At 46.4% G+C, this 18,907-nt stretch overlaps 2 protein-coding genes across 5 annotated transcripts in view; one reads left to right on the top strand and one right to left on the bottom strand.

The window, feature by feature from the left end:
* Window positions 1-8,845, bottom strand: part of C5H5orf22 (chromosome 5 C5orf22 homolog) — a 69,648-nt gene extending 60,803 nt beyond the window's left edge. The window contains exons 1-2 of one of the 4 annotated variants that reach the window (XM_068236741.1): window positions 8,762-8,845; window positions 1,800-1,945 (exon numbers count right to left, since the gene is read on the bottom strand). In XM_068236741.1, coding sequence (XP_068092842.1) covers window positions 1,800-1,840 — 41 coding nt within the window. In that variant the 5' untranslated portion in view covers window positions 1,841-1,945; window positions 8,762-8,845. The other 3 variants (XM_068236742.1, XM_068236740.1, XM_068236739.1) reach the window with 3 other exon arrangements.
* DROSHA (drosha ribonuclease III) overlaps window positions 8,350-18,907 on the top strand; it is a 417,719-nt gene continuing 407,161 nt past the window's right edge. The window contains exon 1 of the mRNA XM_068236738.1: window positions 8,350-8,510. Within this exon, the coding sequence (XP_068092839.1) occupies window positions 8,508-8,510 (3 nt within the window). The 5' untranslated portion in view covers window positions 8,350-8,507. The remainder of the gene's footprint in view (window positions 8,511-18,907) is intronic.

Below are 18,907 nucleotides of genomic sequence, written 5' to 3'. Positions count from 1 at the left end.
AGAATGTAAATCAGGGTGAGGAAAGATTTTGACTAAATGAATATTGAAAAAAATAAGCAATGTAATTGATTATATTATTTTCCAATTCCTCTTTAAGCTCCCCACCCTTCTCCACACACTAATACAATGTATGTCATGTGGAGTTTATCAGTGTAACAAAATGTTAAATGTTTGAAGTATAATTGAAGGGAAAAATATTTCACTACTCAAGTAGTAAAGTAAACGTCCGTTCAGTGTATTTGTGCTTTTATGCAGCTGGAGTACTGTATACCACATAGTTTTTTTTCAAAGACTCCACCACCACTTGTATGACTGAGGCAGAGCAGAGTTTCCCTGAATCACTGGAAATGCACCATCATTCAGGACTACTAAATCATGGGAAGCTTGCAGACTATTATGAACAATTTAAAATAGTGGTATCTAAACAGGGGTTGAACTAGTGCATAGATATTTTTTAAACCACGCTTTAAATAAGAGGGATATGAAGGATGCCATATTTATTTCCTTTTAAAGGGAACCTTAACTGAACGGGGGGTAAAGAGTTTCAATTACCTGGGGCTATTACCAGCCCCCTGCAGCAGTCCTGTGCCCTCGGAGCTGCTCTGGAATCCTCCGGTCCCCTGCTGTCACTTAGTTTCGTTTTTGACGACTCACCAGTCGGCCGGCCGCCATGCGTAATATTGGACGCATTCCCTACTGCAATTAGCGCTGTTGCGGACCGCAACACGTACAAAAATACGCGTTGCCGCATTCTGCACGCGTAATTATGCGGCAACGCGTATTTTTGCGGTCCACAACAGCGCTAATTGCAGTAGGGAATGCGCCCAATAATACGCATGGCGGCCGGCCGACTGGTGAGTCGTCAAAAACGAAACTAAGTGACAGCGGGGGACCGGAGGATTCCAGAGCGGCTCGGAGGGCACAGGACTGCTGCAGGGGGCTGGTAATAGCCCCAGGTAATTGAAACTCTTTACCCCCGTTCAGTTAAGGTTCCCTTTAAACAATTGCCTGGCTGTCCTGTTAATTATCTGCCTCCAATACTTTTAGTCACGGACCCTGAACAAGCATTCAGAGCAGATGTTTGGCTGAAGTTTAAATGGATTCGCCATATGTGTTTCAGGTGTGTGATTCAGACACTACTAATGCATGAAATATCAGCAGGACAGCCAGGCAACTGGTATTGTTTAAAAAGGAAACAAATATAACAGCCCCCATATCCCGCTCAATTTAGGTGCCCTATAAATCTACTAACCTGGAGTTTATTAACGCTTTATACAGAGGAACCATAAAAAAAAAACTCTCTACCAATAAAAGGTAAAGTAGACTGCAACAGAAAAAGTACCGTAATGTGTACTGTCAGTATAGCTGGGAGCACAGTAGGCAGTTCAGAAAACCATGTGTTTGCACTACACTTTTACTTTTTTGCTGCATACTTGTATGCGTTTGGTTTCTTTGTGTATTTTTGGTTTGTTTTGTTTTTGCATTTTTTATTATTTTTTTCTAAGCAATGGAGTGCAATACAGTATTCTATTTTTAATTTAAAAAAATGCATGTAAAAATGCATTCCTCCGTGTCTTTATTGAGATACATTATGTGCATTTTACATGCATTTTTAAACACACACTGTAAAATGCACATACTGTATATGCGTGTTTTACATGTGGCCCATAGACTTTCATTAGGGGCAAAAATGCTAGCGTTTCTGCTTAGTGTGCTCCTAGCCTGGATAAAACTAAAACAAGACAAAAAAGTAAAAAATAAATCATAAAAAATGTAAATGGTACATAGGTAAAACTCACCTAAACAAAGCTTCTTTGTCAAACACTGTATCTGCAGGCATGTTGACCGGGATAAGGAGATCTGGGTGAGAATCGAAGTGAATAAAACTGACGTTACTGGCAGGAAGATGTCTGGATCCAATTGCCCGATAGATAAAAGGCAGCACCTGCACATGAAAACCATGCTTGTGTAAATTCACTTTTATTAAGAAAACTGAAAGAACATATGAAGATACACAACCCTTTTGAGGGAAATTCCATTTTTAATGCATTCTGCTCAATTCAACTCCATGCTTTGCATTTGCAAGGATAAAGCTTAACCAAGCACTAAACTTTGTTTGGGCGTTTCCATAGAGTAAAGAAGGGTCAGAACTTCTAATGAGCTATAATTTTGTCTGGGCTCACAATGACGGAAATCTGGTTTACTTCCTGCTACTCTCATTGGTGCCATAAGGAACAGGAAGACGAGGAATCTACTAAAAAATAGTTATACTAATAACAACCAGTGTTGCCAACCACCCGTAAATTTACGGGCATACCGTAAATTGTAATAGAAATTAAGCAGCGTCTGTAAGGGCAGCCAATCGCCCGCCCTGTGAGCAGGAGAAGAGGCAGCGCAGAGAAAAGGGAGCGATCATGGGCACAGCGGTGGGGAAGAGGGGACGTCTCCCCCCTTCCCTCACCTTAGGGCTCCCCCCCCCCCCCCAGCTCTTCCCTCCAAAACTAAGTCTTCTGCGCCGGCTGGCAGGACTTACCTCCGTCTCGTTCCAAGTGCCGGAAGTTCTGGTGCTGCTGTGGTCTAGACCAGACCAGAATAGCGGCAATGCAGACCACCCTGTGCCTGCAACGAGACGGAGGTAAGGCCTAGTGCACACCAGAGCGGTTCTGCTGCGGTTTGCGATCCGCTTGCGGGTGCGGATCCGCTAGGGTAATGTATTTCAATGGGCTGGTGCACACCAGAGCGGGAGGCGTTTTGCAGAAACGCATACTCCCGGGCTGCTGCAGATTTTGGATTGCGGATGCGTTTCTGCCTCAATGTTAAGTATAGGAAAAACGCAAACTGCTCTGAAAAACGGCACTTCAGAGCGGTTTGCCAGGCGTTTTTTGTTACAGTAGCTGTTCAGTAACAGTACATGAAATCTACTACACCAAAAACGCTTCACAAAACCGCAAAATGCTAGCTGAAACGCTACAGAAAAAGAAGAAAAGGCGTTTCAAAATCTGCTAGCATTTTGCGGATCTGCTAGCGGTTTTTGGTGTGCACCAGGCCAAAGTCCCGCCCGCTGCCAGCCACCGCAAAAGACTTAGTTATGGAGGGGGGAGCGAGGGAGCGGGAGCCCTAAGGTGAGGAAAGGTGGGGGGGGGGAAAGACGTCCCCCTTCTCCACCGCTGTGCCCATGATCGGTGGGGACACCTGGCTACCTATTCTGGGGACATCTATACCCCTGGCTACCTGTTCTGGGGACATCTATACCCCTGGCTACCTGTTCTGGGGACATCTATACCCATGGCTACCTGTTCTGGGGACATCTATACCCATGGCTACCTGTTCTGGGGACATCTATACCCCTGGCTACCTGTTCTGGGGACATCTATACCCCTGGCTACCTATTCAGGGGACATCAATACCCCTGGCTACCTGTTCAGGGGACATCATATACCCCTGGCTACCTATTCTGGGGACATCTATACCCCTGGCTACCTGTTTTGGGGACATCATATACCCCTGGCTACCTGTTTTGGGGACATCATATACCCCTGGCTACCTGTCCTGGGGACATCTATACCCCTGGCTACCTGTCCTGGGGACATCTATACCCCTGGCTACCTGTTCTGGGGACATCTATACCCCTGGCTACCTGTTCTGGGGACATCTATACCCCTGGCTACCTGTTCTGGAGACATCTATACCCCTGGCTACCTGTTCTGGGGACATCTATACCCCTGGCTACCTGTTCTGGGGACATCTATACCCCTGGCTACCTGTTCTGGGGACATCTATACCCCTGGCTACCTATTCAGGGGACATCAATACCCCTGGCTACCTGTTCAGGGGACATCATATACCCCTGGCTACCTATTCTGGGGACATCTATACCCCTGGCTACCTGTCCCCCCTTCTCCACCGCTGTGCCCATGATCGGTGGGGACACCTGGCTACCTGTTCTGGGGACATCTATACCCCTGGCTACCTGTTCTGGGGACATCTATACCCCTGGCTACCTGTTCTGGGGACATCTATACCCCTGGCTACCTATTCAGGGGACATCAATACCCCTGGCTACCTGTTCAGGGGACATCATACACCCCTGGCTACCTGTCTTGGGGACATCATACACCCCTGGCTACCTGTCCTGGGGACATCATACACCCCTGGCTACCTGTCCTGGGGACATCATATACCCCTGGCTACCTGTCCTGGGGACATCATATACCCCTGGCTACCTGTCCTGGGGACATCTATACCCCTGGCTACCTGTCCTGGGGACATCTATACCCCTGGCTACCTGTCCTGGGGACAGCTATACCCCTGGCTACCTGTCCTGGGGACAGCTATACCCCTGGCTACCTGTCCTGGGGACAGCTATACCCCTGGCTACCTGTCCTGGGGACAGCTATACCCCTGGCTACCTGTCCTGGGGACAGCTATACCCCTGGCTACCTGTCCTGGGGACAGCTATACCCCTGGCTACCTGTCCTGGGGACAGCTATACCCCTGGCTACCTGTCCTGGGGACAGCTATACCCCTGGCTACCTGTCCTGGGGACAGCTATACCCCTGGCTACCTGTCCTGGGGACAGCTATACCCCTGGCTACCTGTCCTGGGGACAGCTAAACCCCTGGCTACCTGTCCTGGGGACAGCTAAACCCCTGGCTACCTGTCCTGGGGACAGCTAAACCTCTGGCTACCTGTCCTGGGGACAGCTATACCCCTGGCTACCTGTCCTGGGGACAGCTATACCCCTGGCTACCTGTCCTGGGGACAGCTATACCTCTGGCTACCTGTCCTGGGGACAGCTATACCTCTGGCTACCTGTCCTGGGGACAGCTATACCTCTGGCTACCTGTCCTGGGGACATCTATACCTCTGGCTACCTGTCCTGGGGACATCTATACCTCTGGCTACCTGTCCTGGGGACATCTATACCTCTGGCTACCTGTCCTGGGGACATCTATACCTCTGGCTACCTGTCCTGGGGACATCTATACCTCTGGCTACCTGTCCTGGGGACATCTATACCTCTGGCTACCTGTCCTGGGGACATCTATACCTCTGGCTACCTGTCCTGGGGACATCTATACCTCTGGCTACCTGTCCTGGGGACATCTACACCTCTGGCTACCTGTCCTGGGGACATCTACACCTCTGGCTACCTGTCCTGGGGACATCTACACCTCTGGCTACCTGTCCTGGGGACATCTACACCTCTGGCTACCTGTCCTGGGGACATCTATACCTCTGGCTACCTGTCCTGGGGACATCTATACCTCTGGCTACCTGTCCTGGGGACATCTATACCTCTGGCTACCTGTCCTGGGGACATCTATACCTCTGGCTACCTGTCCTGGGGACATCTATACCTCTGGCTACCTGTCCTGGGGACATCTACACCTCTGGCTACCTGTCCTGGGGACATCTACACCTCTGGCTACCTGTCCTGGGGACATCTATACCTCTGGCTACCTGTCCTGGGGACATCTATACCTCTGGCTACCTGTCCTGGGGACATCTATACCTCTGGCTACCTGTCCTGGGGACATCTATACCTCTGGCTACCTGTCCTGGGGACATCTATACCTCTGGCTACCCGTCCTGGGGACATCTATACCTCTGGCTACCTGTCTTGGGGACATCTATACACGTGGCTATCTATTCTGGGGACACCTATAGACCTGGCTACCTATTCTGGGGACATCTATACACATGGTTACTTATACTAGGGACACCTATAGACCTGTCTATCTAAACTGGGGAAGCCTAAAGACCTGGCTACTTGTACTGGGGATACCTATAGACCTGGTTACCTATACTGGGGGCACCTTTTTTGGGAGAACTTCTGCCAGATTATCTGTATTTTTGGGGAACTGCTGCCAGATTATGTGTATGTTGGGGGAATCGCTGCTGCCAGATTATATCTATTTTTAGGGAACCACTGCCATATTATGTGTATTTTGGAAGAACCTCTGCCAGATTACGTGTATTTTTGGTGAAATGCTCTAAAATCACATATATTTTTTGGGGGGGGGGGGGGGGGGGGGGACACACTATAGCAGAGTTCAAACTTCCCCGGCAGACCTTTTACAGCACTACTAAAGTCATGTATATTCCGCCCCACCTATGACCATGCCCACATTCTGTTGCGTGACCACGCCCATTTTTTCGGGGGATTTTGACAGTAAAAAAAAAAATCCTTTGTGAGTAAATTTTTAGGTCTTTGTCAGTAAAAAATAATGTGAAAGGTTGGCAACAATGATAACAACCTTGCATGATGGTAACTGAGAACTCCTGTGAGGTACTATTCCTCTGTGTGCTCCAGTTGGGAATGATTCTTGAGTCACTCACGAATGTTGCTGAAGACAAGACATGCAAATAAATATCACAAATGGGAACACAGATCTTTAGCAGCCCGTCAGTAGTTCTTACCCTTCTCTACTAGAATAAAGCTGAAAAGATTAGAGTTTAGTTATACTTCAATGGTAGAACTTACTTCATCTAGCTTACTTTGTTTTTATGTTCACTCCATTATGTTTCTAACAAAATTGGTAGACATAAGTGATTATCAAAGCCTGACTAAAGTAGCAAGTAACTCATTTTCTGTGAATCTTCAATGGCAGCAACACAGGAAACACAAGCCTCCCAAACCTAATAAAAAAGGCTTTCAAGCTTTCTGGTTTCAGTCTTAAAGTGGATACGAGGTGAACTTTTACTCATTGCATAATTGTGTTCCTTTCCTATTGTTTATAGAGCATTCCTCAAGCCAAATACTTTTTTTGTTTTAATACTCTAATTCCCTATAAACTAAATAAACCACGCACACAGGTTTTCAGAGAGCCTTGGCAGTAGCAAGGGCCCATGGGAGCTCAGTCTGGGCAGGAGGAGGAGGCGTTACTAGCCATTGATTTCAGAGGCAGAGGGGAGGGGATTAGGTTTTTTTTTCACAGGCTGAGTGCTCAAGATACAGATAAGCCTGCTTCTGTGTAATGTTTACAACCAACCTGGCTGCTGTCATTGTATCACAGGAAGAAATAATCTTTTTTTAAACAACGGAGCAATAGCATATGTGGTCAGTAGCACACATTTAACTACGCTGCTCAGAAACAGCTACATAAGGGACACAAAACAAGAAAGATGGGTAGTGAGAGTAGCCCCTAGCCCCTCCCTACAGCTCTGCAAAACATTGTATGATTTGTTATCAATGGCAGAGCAAATACAGTCATTAGAACAATTGTGCAGAGAGTAGAAAGTTTTTTCTCTCCATGCCCTTAGTTGTCAGTATTTAAGGACAGGAAAAAGAAACTTCTTCTCCCAGGGGCTCCATTCACACTTGCTGATCGCAAAACGCTACCGATTTTGCTAGCATTTTGCTCTGGCGTTTTATGGCGATTAACGTCAAAAAAGCACCATTCACACCTGGCGATTTTTTTAGGAATCGCGTCTTGCGCTTCTATAGCACTAAAACACGATCGCCTGAAAATGGTGCAGGCTATGCATTTTTGGGCAATTTGCGGCAATTAGCACAAATCGCCCAAATGAGAACAGGCCCATAGACGTTTATTACCCTAGCGCTTCGAAAAGCCGAAATCGCCGGCAAAACGCTCAAGTGTGAATGGGCCCTCACAGCATCAGGAGCCCCCCTGCGGCTGCATCCCTTGCAGGGTCTATTGTTACACCCCTAATTTATACAAATTCGCTCAGCACTCCCTTTATAGATTTGGAAACTAGGTTATACATTTTCACAGCCTAACATAGTCTGCTCATGCAGGAACGAAAGCATGAACTACGTCTGGCGTGGTAGCCAATGTAAAGTCATCACTCATTGATAGAGATGACCCTTTGTAGTTAGCCTCCTCCCGGTCCCAGAACATACATCATGGTGATCTTCCACTACCCAGACTGGCAGCTCGTGGTATCTTCTGAGGCGCAGCGCTGCAGCTGAAGAGCCACTCATACTGAGGCCGGGAAGCCAGGTGTCTATCCCGCAGTCTGCTCCTGTCTGTAGCCTCTGCCCCACAGCGGTGCGCGGCCCTGATTGGCCCTCAGAATAGACCTGCGGTCACCATATTTCATGCGGGTAGCCCCTTGCCAGCAGTCACAGTACACACAAGCCGCACACTCTCCTAATGTTCTCCCTCATTTATAGTCAGAACCATCGCTGCCACAATCACTCATTCTCACACTGCAAAACACACAGCACGTCCAATAAAGATAGCCCTTCTCTACACGCCCCAACGCTTTATCTCACAGCCATGATATGAACATACAGATCACACAAACGCCAACGTTATCACTGCTTTAGTAATCATTATAACTGCTCGCCTTGCCCTAATCAAATATGGCCGTGGAAGCCTCGGCCCGGATGAACCCATGATGGGCGGGCTTTATTATTGACGCCTAGCTGAGCCAATGGCATGGCAAGCATACCCCTAACGTGACCTCTGCCCTTTTCTCGAGTGGGCGGCATATCCTGTGGCTTTACTAGACTATATAGAGTTCCGTGTCCATAGTAGATGGTGAGTTGTATTCATTGTTGTTATGCTTTTCCTATAGGGAACTCTGAGCAGTGCATAAGACTTGGCTGCCCTCCTTATTTTTAATAAGCAATATGGAAAGTATTTGGAATGGCTGGAAAGGTTCTGGGGTTTGTAGCGATGGGAGACGTACAATGTAAGAAAGCCAAAATGCATGGAGCGTCCGGCCAGAGCATCCAATAAGATTTCAGCTGCTAAACGAAACAAGCATTTTAATTGGGCAACTTCCTCACATGTAGTTTTCTTTGCTTTGATGTCTTTTGTTCTTATCATTTTGGCTGTTTATAGCTTGCACATTTGTGTGTCATGTTATAATGGAGGCTTTTCCATGTACGTTACTGACGGTTTTGTGTAAAGCAAGTGACTATAAAAGTATATTAAAATATGGTGGAAATGTAATCATTGCTTTATAACACATCTCTGTTTTAAGGACAACTGAAGTGTGAAGAATATGGAGCCTGCCATATTTATTTCCCTTTAAACAGTACCAGTTGCCTGGCTGCCCTGCTGATCTATTTGGCTGCAGTAGTGTCTGAATAACACCAGGAACAAGCATGCAGCAAATCTTCAATCTTGTCAGATCTGACAATAATGTCCGAAACACTGGATCTGCATATACTTGTTCAGGGTCTCTCGCTAAAAGTATTAAGCCGGGTCTCCACGGATCGACTCTGCCGCATCCCCGCTCGTGCATTGTAGACGTTCCCCTTCCCCCCCCCTCATCCCCGCTGGCGCCGCTTATCTTCCGCTCGATTCCCCGCTATTGTTCGCTCGCGGGGAATCGGCTGCGGCGAGATCGGACCTGTCGGATCTTATCAATCGAGCCGCATCAGCGGCTCGTTTCAAAAGACACATCGTGCCGTGTAGACCCGGCTTTAGAGGCAGAAAAGTGGCAAATAGGCAGGCAAATGGTATTGCTTAAAAGCAAATAAATATGGCAGTCTCCATATCTCTCTTGCTTCAGTTGCCCTTTTCCTCTTGTTTGACACAAAGAGCTGCAGCCAGTAAGGCAGACTCAGTTGGCCACCCTGGATCAATAAGGATTGTACCCATGAGGCATGTTATTATCATTGATTTATATGCCAACATATTGTATGATGCTCTATAAACTAAGAAATAAAATATGGGGTATATGATACAGATTATAGTAAGCACAAAATACAGACACTGCTTCATAATACAGACTACAACATAGAATACCATAAAGATGCATGGAAATGATGTAATGTGGCAGCTAAAGTGAGTCGGGAGACCTATGCTCTCAGGTGACTAGCGTCTGAATGAGTGTGCTAGGGTTGATCGCTGGCCGATAAATCAGTAGGTATCGGGGGCTGCTATACACATGCTAGGTAGTTATCGTTCACCTTGGCCAGGTTTCATCTAGTGTGTGTACATGCTTTAGGTAGTCTTGCCTAAAGACTAAATAGGTACTGGTTTCAGCAAGGATTCAATCCCTGGTCTCATGTCAAAGGCACGGTCATTAATCAGCTCATATGCAATTATGTTTTTCTTCTGTGTTATCTCCTAGGAGGTAATATTCATATTCTCGTTAAAATAACTTTTAAGCATTTTATAATTGAAAAAGTACCCAACAGTTAAGTATTATCAAAATTATTTTGAGTATTCTTGTTTGCTGGTGGTTTAAAAAGCATTTTATGACCTCGATCCATAAAAATGTGTTCGGTGAAGTAAATCCGTGCGGGGAAACTCCGCGCTCTGTATTTCTGACTTCTGGGTGGTCATTCATAAAATGTTGCCAGTTGCGATAGCAAAGCGGAGATTTCCCGCTGTAGGCTGTCGGGAGCCTTGCGGAAACACAGGAGCTGGCTGAGTTCCTCAGTGCGCTGCACTCTCTGCTGCACCCCCAGAGCATGATGCTGCCACCACCATATTTAACAGTGGGGATGGTGTGTTCTGAGTGATGTGCAGCGTTAGTTTTCTGCCACACATATCGTTTTGCATTTTGGCCAAAAAGTTCCATTTTGGTCTCATCTGACCAGAGCACCTTCTTTCACATGTTTGCTGTGTCCCCCACATGGCTTGTGGCAAACTGCAAACGGGACTTCTTATGCTTTTCTGTTAACAATGGCTTTCTTCTTGCCACTCTTCCATAAAGGCCAACTTTGTACAGTGCATGACTAATAGTTGTCCTATGGACAGATTCCCCCACCTGAGCTGTAGATCTCTGCAGCTCGTCCAGAGTCACCATGGGCCTCTTGACTGCATTTCTGATCAGCGCTCTCCTTGTTCGGCCTGTGAGTTTAGGTGGATGGCCTTGTCTTGGTTTACAGTTGTGCCATACTCCTTCCATTTCTGAATGATTGCTTGAATAGTGCTCCGTGGGATGTTCAAAGCTTTGGAAAAAAAATTTGTAGATTAAGCCTGCTTTAAATTGCTCAATAATTTTTTTTCTCTGACCTGTTTGGTGTTCTTTGGACTTCATGGTGTTGTTGCTCCCAATATTCTCTTAGGCAACCTCTGAGGCTGTCACAGAGCAGCTGTTTTTGTACTGACATTAGATTACACACAGGTGCACTCTATTTATTATTTAGCACTCATCAGGCAATATCTATGGGCAACTGGCTGCACTCAGACCAAAGGGGGCTTAATAATAAGCACACCCCACTTTGCAGTTATTGATTTGTAAAAAAATGTTTGGAATAGTATGATTTTTCATTCCACTTCTCGCGTGTACACCACTTTGTATTGGTCTTTCATGTGGAATTCCAATAAAATTGATTCATGTTTGTGGCAGTAATGTGACAAAATGTGGAAAACTTCAAGGGGGCCGAATACTTTTGCAAGTCACTGTGTATATATATGTACACACACACACACACACACACACACACACACACACACACACACACACACACACACACACACACACACACACACACACACACACACACACACACACACACACACACACACACACACACACACACACACACACACACACACACACACACACACACACACACACACACACACACACACACACACACACACACACACACACACACACACACACACACACACTTTACATAAGATATATAGACAATTTAATCGTTATAGTTAGTTATTCATCTCAGATCCGCTTTATTAAAAGGAAATAAATATGGCAGCTGTATGCCTCTCGCTACATTTGTCTTTTTAAAAGGTCACTTGCTGTGATGCCTTCGCAATTTTATTACCATCGAGTTCAGTATCAAATGCATCCTAGTTTAATTACAGGATCACAACAGCCAGGACAGTGTAATTCACTTTTTTAGCCCTCAATCCTTGCCAAAAGGTCTTCTTGCTGAGTAGCAAGGCAACAATCTGGACTCAGCCTTGACAGAAACAGTAACAGAACACCTTTACCAGCCTGACCGTTTCAAACCTCACACCTGAGAACCTCTACCAGAACTCCAAACAGATTTTTAAGGCCTCTTGCACACTGCATGCGATTCCGATTAAGATTCCGCTTTTTAATCAGTTTTTACATCCGATTCAGATTCCGATTTGCAGTGTGCAGGGAGCAAACTGCAAATCGGAATCGGATGTAAAAACTGATTAAAAAGCGGAATCTGAATCGGAATCGCGTGCAGTGTGCAAGAGGCCTAAGGCTGGTTTCACAGTGGGACGTTAAAGTCCCACGTTACAGCAGCCAGTAACGCAGCCTAACTCACTACACTGTAAAATCAATTGTGCTGTTCACAGTGCCCACGTTGCGTTATATAGTAACGCAGCACGTTTAAACAAAGTGTTGCATGCTGTACGTTATACTGGGCTAAGCAGCGTTAGACTGCTTGCACATGCTCAGTAATGTTGGAGGAGGAGGTCTCCCCTCCTCCTCCTCCGTAGCCAGCCACATGGCTAATTAATATTCACTGCACTGCAGAGACTTGTGGTAGGACTGTAGCGTTGTCCGGATCATGAACGAATCGTTCATTTGATCCGGATCTTTTTTGTGAGTCGAATCATCCGGATCATCACAATGAAAGATTCGGTTCACAGTGGATGTCTGTCTGGAAGAAAGAGGAACGTACAGAATGTTCAGTGCAGGAAATTTTTTTTTTTTTTTATTAAATCAAAGCTTAAAGAGGAGCTGTTAGGTATTGGGTCTCAGAGAAAATAAACACATATATCAGTAGCTAAAGATTGGCTGTACTTACATTACATATGCATTTCACTGTCCACGTTTGGATTTCACAGAATTTGTATATAGTATATGCAGAGATAGATGCTCCTGACAGCTCATGGCAGGCTCCATGTTTGTGAAGCCAAATGTGTCGTCATGTCCTGCCTGCTTCTGATCACAGATAAGCTAGTTCTTGAACAACACGGTGTGCAGTGAATATTAATGAGCCATGTGGCTAGGAACAATAGCTGACTCCTGCAGTGTAGTCTGCCAGAGATTTATCAGTGTTATCACGCTGGACTGATTAGAAGCTCCTGTACCGTCTCATTAGCAGCCGAGGGGAGGGCCCCAGAATGCTTTGCAGTTTAGCTGCGGCTTGCGTCTTTATGGGTCTATAACAGACTTAAGATAAGCACACATCAAAGGTAACTGAAATGTTTATCTTCACTAATGGCTTTTGAGCTTCCTTCTAAACTGTTTAACACAGGAGAATAGAGGTTTAAATTAGCTTCTGCAGCCTGACAGTTACTCTTTAAAGAGGAACTCCAGTGAAAATAATGTAATAAAAAAAGTGCTTCATTTTTACAATAATTATGTATAAATGATTTAGTCAGTGTTTGCTCATTGTAAAATCTTTCCTCTCCCAGATTCACATTCTGACATGTATTACATGGTGACATTGTTACTGTGGGCAGGTTATGTAGCTGTTTCTAGCTGTTCTGGCTGTTACAGACAGCTGTAAACAGCTATTTTCTGTCTGTGAACATTGTTACATTGTGGCAGTTTGCCCAGAGTACCGCAAGGTATTCAGAGCTTCTTGTGGGAGGGGTTTCACTACAATATCAGTCATACAGCGCCCCCTGATGGTCTGTTTGTGAAATGCAATAGATTTGTCATGTAAAAGGAGGTATCAGCTGCTGATTGGGATAAAGTTAAATTCTTGGTCGGAGTTTCTCTTTAACCACCCTGGCGTTCTGATTAAATCGCCAGGGTGGCTGCGGGAGGGTTTTTTTTTAATAAAAAAAAAACTATTTCATGCAGCCAACTGAAAGTTGGCTGCATGAAAGACCACTAGAGGGCGCTCCGGAGGCGTTCTTCCGATCGCCTCCGGCGCCCAGAATAAACAAGGAAGGCCGCAATGAGCGGCCTTCCTTGTTTTGCTTAGATCGTCGCCATAGCGACGAGCGGAGTGACGTCATGGACGTCAGCCGACGTCCTGACGTCTGCCGCCTCCGATCCAGCCCTTAGCGCTGGCCGGAACTTTTTGTTCCGGCTACGCTGGGCTCAGGCGGCTGGGGGGACCCTCTTTCGCCGCTGCTCGCGGCGGATCGCCGCAGAGCGGCGGCGATCGGGCAGCACACGCGGCTGGCAAAGTGCCGGCTGCGTGTGCTGCTCTTTATTTGATGCAAATCGGCCCAGCAGGGCCTGAGCGGCAGCCTCCGGCGGTGATGGACGAGCTGAGCTCGTCCATACCGCCCAGCTGGTTAACCACCCTGGCGTTCAATTTCCCCAGGATTTCTGTGCAAAAAGTGGTTTCAATTAATTTCCAATAATTTTCAACCTTTTTTTTTTTTTTTTTTTTTTTTTTTTTTTTTTTTGCAATAATTTTTTTTTTTTTGAAAATTGAATTCAATACAGGTTATTGTATTGAATTTAATTTTAAAAAAAGTGTTTTCTGCAAGATGTTGATGACGCTGTTCTCATCAACGCCGATCAACGGGGGACATGTGATCGCCGAGGGAGAACAAAATCCGCCAAGGGACATGGAAGAAGACCCTGGGGAAGCAATCAGAGGTACGCGACGAGGAATCAGCACGCCAATGGTGAGTATAAGACCCAGATGTATAGTGAGCTAGATGTGCAGCCAGGTATATAGTGAGCCAGATGTGCAGCCAGGTATATAGTGAGCCAGATGTGCAGCCAGGTATATAGTGAGCCAGATGTGCAGCCAGGTATATAGTGAGCCAGGTGTGCAGCCAGGTATATAGTGAGCCAGGTGTTAAGCCAGATTTATAGGTTGCCAGATGTCCCCCCCCCCCCCCCCCATCCTAGCACGCTGTGGGTAGTGATCTGTGCTACCCACAGCGTGTAGAACAAGCATTCAGCCACCCTAGGGAATCCCTGGGCAGCCAGGGGGCAGAGAATGTGCAGGGGTTTCCCCTTGTATGCGGAGGCTATGTGGAGGGGGATCCCTCTCTGTGCGGGTTGGGGATCCCCTTCAATGATGGCAATGTGGGCGGGGGATCTCCCTCTGTGCGGGTGGGGGGATCCCCTTCAATGGTGGCTATGTGTGAGGGGGGGATCCCCCCTCTGTGCGGGTGGGGGGATCCCCTTCAATGATGGCAATGTGGGCATACAAGGGGGAACCCCTGCACATTCTCTGACCCACTGGCTGCCCAGGGATTCCCTAGGGTGGCTGGATGCTTGTTCTGCACGCTGTGGGTAGCACAGATCGCTACCCACAGCGTGCAGTCAGGCATCCAGCCATCCTGGGGAATCCCTCTGATGAGAAAAAAATGCAGCCGGCGGGGCAGAGAAACAGGAAATCTCCCTGTCGGCATGGACGAGCTCAGCTCGTCATTACCACTTTTTGCAAGTTTTTGCTGGACGAACTCAGCTCGTCCATACCGCCAGGGAGGTTAAAGTAGCATACGGTGAAATAAATAAAGTAAAAGTATGCCAATACATCTGACATAACGTATACAGCATACAACATAATAAATACAATTAAAAGTATGCAATGCAACAAGAACAAATAACCAAGGAACAAGTTTGTTCCAACATATAATATAGCAATAATATGCCATAAGTCTAGCACATTCTTCATCTGAAATAGCATAAAATGAAGAAATAAGATACAATATAACAAGCACAAGAAACCTTAGATACAATCTGTTCCATGCATGAAACATAGAATATACCTAACAGGCTGATGAGGAAACATCACCCACACGCATTCATACCGACAAGACAACCAGATGAAAAGCAAATAAATACACATAACACCAACCGCCACCCAAAAGACGCAAGACAACACCTACATTACAACACTCAAACAACAACAACAAAACAAAACAAAACAAAAAACATATAACATACACCACCCCCAAAAAGTCCTGTCCTGCTAGTCATTTGACCCAGTCTGCTTCCCTAGTAAAATGATTCAAATGATTCAGTTCAAAGATCCGGATCTTTTCAATGATCCGATTCAAATGATCCGAATCCTTAAAAAGATCCGGACTTCCTATCACTAACCTGGAGCGCTGCTTTGAGAGCTGCATAACGCAGCTCAATCTGACGTCAACTTCAACACCACCATACGTTGCGTTAGGGGCACGTTATGCGACCATAACATCCCCTAAAACGCAACATCTTAGTGTGTAAGTAGCCTAACTGTGTTCTTTGCACAGCTGCTTTTACATGTTAAACCCAAAAGATTAGAATATCGTGCAAAAGGCCATTTATTTTAGTGAAACTAACATATGAAACAGGCTCAATACATGCAACGCAAGATATTTCAAGCCTTTATTTGTTACAAGTTTGATGAGTATGGCTTACAGCTTATGAGAACCCAAAATCAAAATTTCACTAACTTTAACACAAATCCTAGAGAACCGTAACCCAAACTTCTGTGCCGGCCGGGGCCACCAGATATGTGGATCACAGCTACAAACAGCAGGTGCAGAGCCGCCTAGCGGCCCTGGCGTCCACTATTATAGCAGTGTGACAAATCCGTGTCAATCCCATCTTACTATGCCATAGTTACCATTCAGGTCTCATCAACTAGAGGCTAATGAAGGTGAATACACTGTGAGCAAAGTAAATGTTTAAGAACGGATGGTGTGCCCTTCCTTGCATGTTACAATTTCAACTGTACAAAAGATACAAAAAAGTTATCGATTTTGCACTGGACATCTGGTAATTTGCTGCCACTACTCTTCTGTGTAGTCTTTGTGCTGAGTAATCCAAAGTATTGCCCTTTGGCCGGAGCCTTGCTTGCATGTCGATAGATTGAATTCGACAAAGGTGATTGACAAGGACCCAAAGATCTGCCGACTTGGCTATCCCTCACTCTGATTCTGTCTTCTGCCTTTGTACCGCATCTGTCCGTGTGTTGCCGAACCTGCTTGTCTGACTCTTCTGCCCTCACCAGGAAGCTAGTCCTGGTGAGGGATTCTCAGTTTAGTAATCACCTGCTCCTCAGGTTGATAGCTGCAGTATAGTTTGAATCACCTGCTCCTCAGGTGGATAGCTGCAGTATAGTCTGAATCACCTGCTCCTCAGGTAGATAGCTGCAGTATAGTCTGAGTCACCTGCTCCTCAGGTTGATAGCTGCAGTACAGTCTTAATCACCTGCTCCTCAGGTGACTAGCTATCATTATGCTGTCTGCGTCTCCTGCCCCTCAGGGGATCACCTGTTGCAGTACAGTCTGAATCACTCGCTCCTCGAGTGATCTCGCTACATTGTCTTACTGTGCATCACCTGCTCCTCGGGTGAACCTATCATTACTCCTCTGAGTCTCCAGCTTGCTGGAATACTGATTACTGTGTTGATGTAACGATTGGTGTCAGCACGCAGAGAGAATCTGATTAGTGGTGATCTGCAGTATCACCAAGAATGCAGATATATACCTGATTATTGATGACCTGCAGAATCACCGATAATACAGATATATTGCTAACCTCTGGACACCTATATAGTGTGAGTGTTTGGTGCAACAGTAATAACTTTGAGTGAGGACCACCCGAGGAACAGGTGGTCCTTGGCAGTATGAGAAATACCTCCCTTTGGAAGTGCAGAGATCTTGCAGCAGCCTGAGACATCCAAGAGGGCGGAGTCCCAGGCTGAGTAGCAAGAAGACCCGGTGGCTAGTGACCCCTGGAAGATGGGCGTCACAAGCAGGTCTGGAGAATAACACAAATGATAATGCAGTTCTCTAGTCTTGGGTGCGAGGTCCGTGGTCTCAGCACCCTGGAACTAGTCTGGAATATAACACAAATGATAATACAGTTCCCTAGTCTTGGGTGCGAGGTCCATGGTCTCAGCACCCTGGAACTAGTCTGGAGTATAACACAAATGATAATACAGTTCCCTAGTCTTGGGTGCGAGGTCCGTGGTCTCAGCACCCTGGAACTAGTCTGGAGTATAACAAACAGATAATACAATTCCCTAGTCTTGGATGCGAGGTCCGTGGTCTCAGCACCCTGGAACTAGTATGGAGTATAACACAAAGATAATACAAGTAATCTGGCTTAGTGTGAATTCCCAGGTCCTCCTGGTTCAAACACACTGTAGGATCTGACTATGGTCTGAATGCTTCCACGTAAGTGTTCGCAATGGCAGACAACCAGCAACTGACAAGCAAGCTGTAGATATAGTTGCTGGACTCTGCCGCCCCGCCCGAGCCACTCAGCCAATCAGGAGTCCAGCAGGAATCAGCTGATCGTCCGGATCCGCTGATACCTCTGCTGCTGGTATAAAGGTCCTGAATTCTGGCGCGCGCGCGTAGCTCTCCATCCATCTCTGTGAACTAACAGACCCAGCCACACCAGACGCACGCTGCTGCGTGCAAACCGCCGCATTGGACGCGGAAACAGCCGCCCTACTGCCAGTACATGCGGCGGCTTTTCCTGCGATCTCTCACAGTTGATTAGAGATACCCCCTTCACCAGCTCCTCTGGACAGTGGGTATCTCCATCTATATTTACTGTTGCACCAAACACCATCTTACATCTTTGTATCCTGTGTGTCTTGCTACACTTGTATTATTGGTGATTCTGCAGATCACCACATAATCAGGTATAACATCTGTATTATTGGTGATACTGCAGATCACCAATAATCAGAAAATCTGTTCTGGCTGACACCGATCGTTACAGGTTTGCAGGCACATCTGTGGGGGCAAATTCCGATATCTCTCTCCTTGTATAGTGGGCATGTAAGAGTACATGCCCACACAGGTGGTACCCCCCTGCCCCAAACCGGAAGTCCTTACTGATTCCTTGCTGATTCTTTCTTGCAGATTGCTTTCTGCAGATTCCTTGCTGATTCCATTGCAGATTGCTTGCAAAGTTGCATAGAGGAGCAATGGCATCCTATGCAATGGACGTGGAGGAGCGTCTAAATAGTAGCCAGCATTTCATTGCTCTAATTCCCAATCGAAATACCAAAGATTGCATTGTGTGTAGTGACATGAAGATACCGGGTGGCAGGCATAAAACCACCTATTATTGTGAAACTTGCTCACGCAAG

Source organism: Hyperolius riggenbachi, chromosome 5, assembly GCF_040937935.1.
Source record: "Hyperolius riggenbachi isolate aHypRig1 chromosome 5, aHypRig1.pri, whole genome shotgun sequence".
Lineage (NCBI taxonomy): Eukaryota > Metazoa > Chordata > Amphibia > Anura > Hyperoliidae > Hyperolius > Hyperolius riggenbachi.
This window is presented reverse-complemented; position numbering and strand designations above follow the sequence as displayed.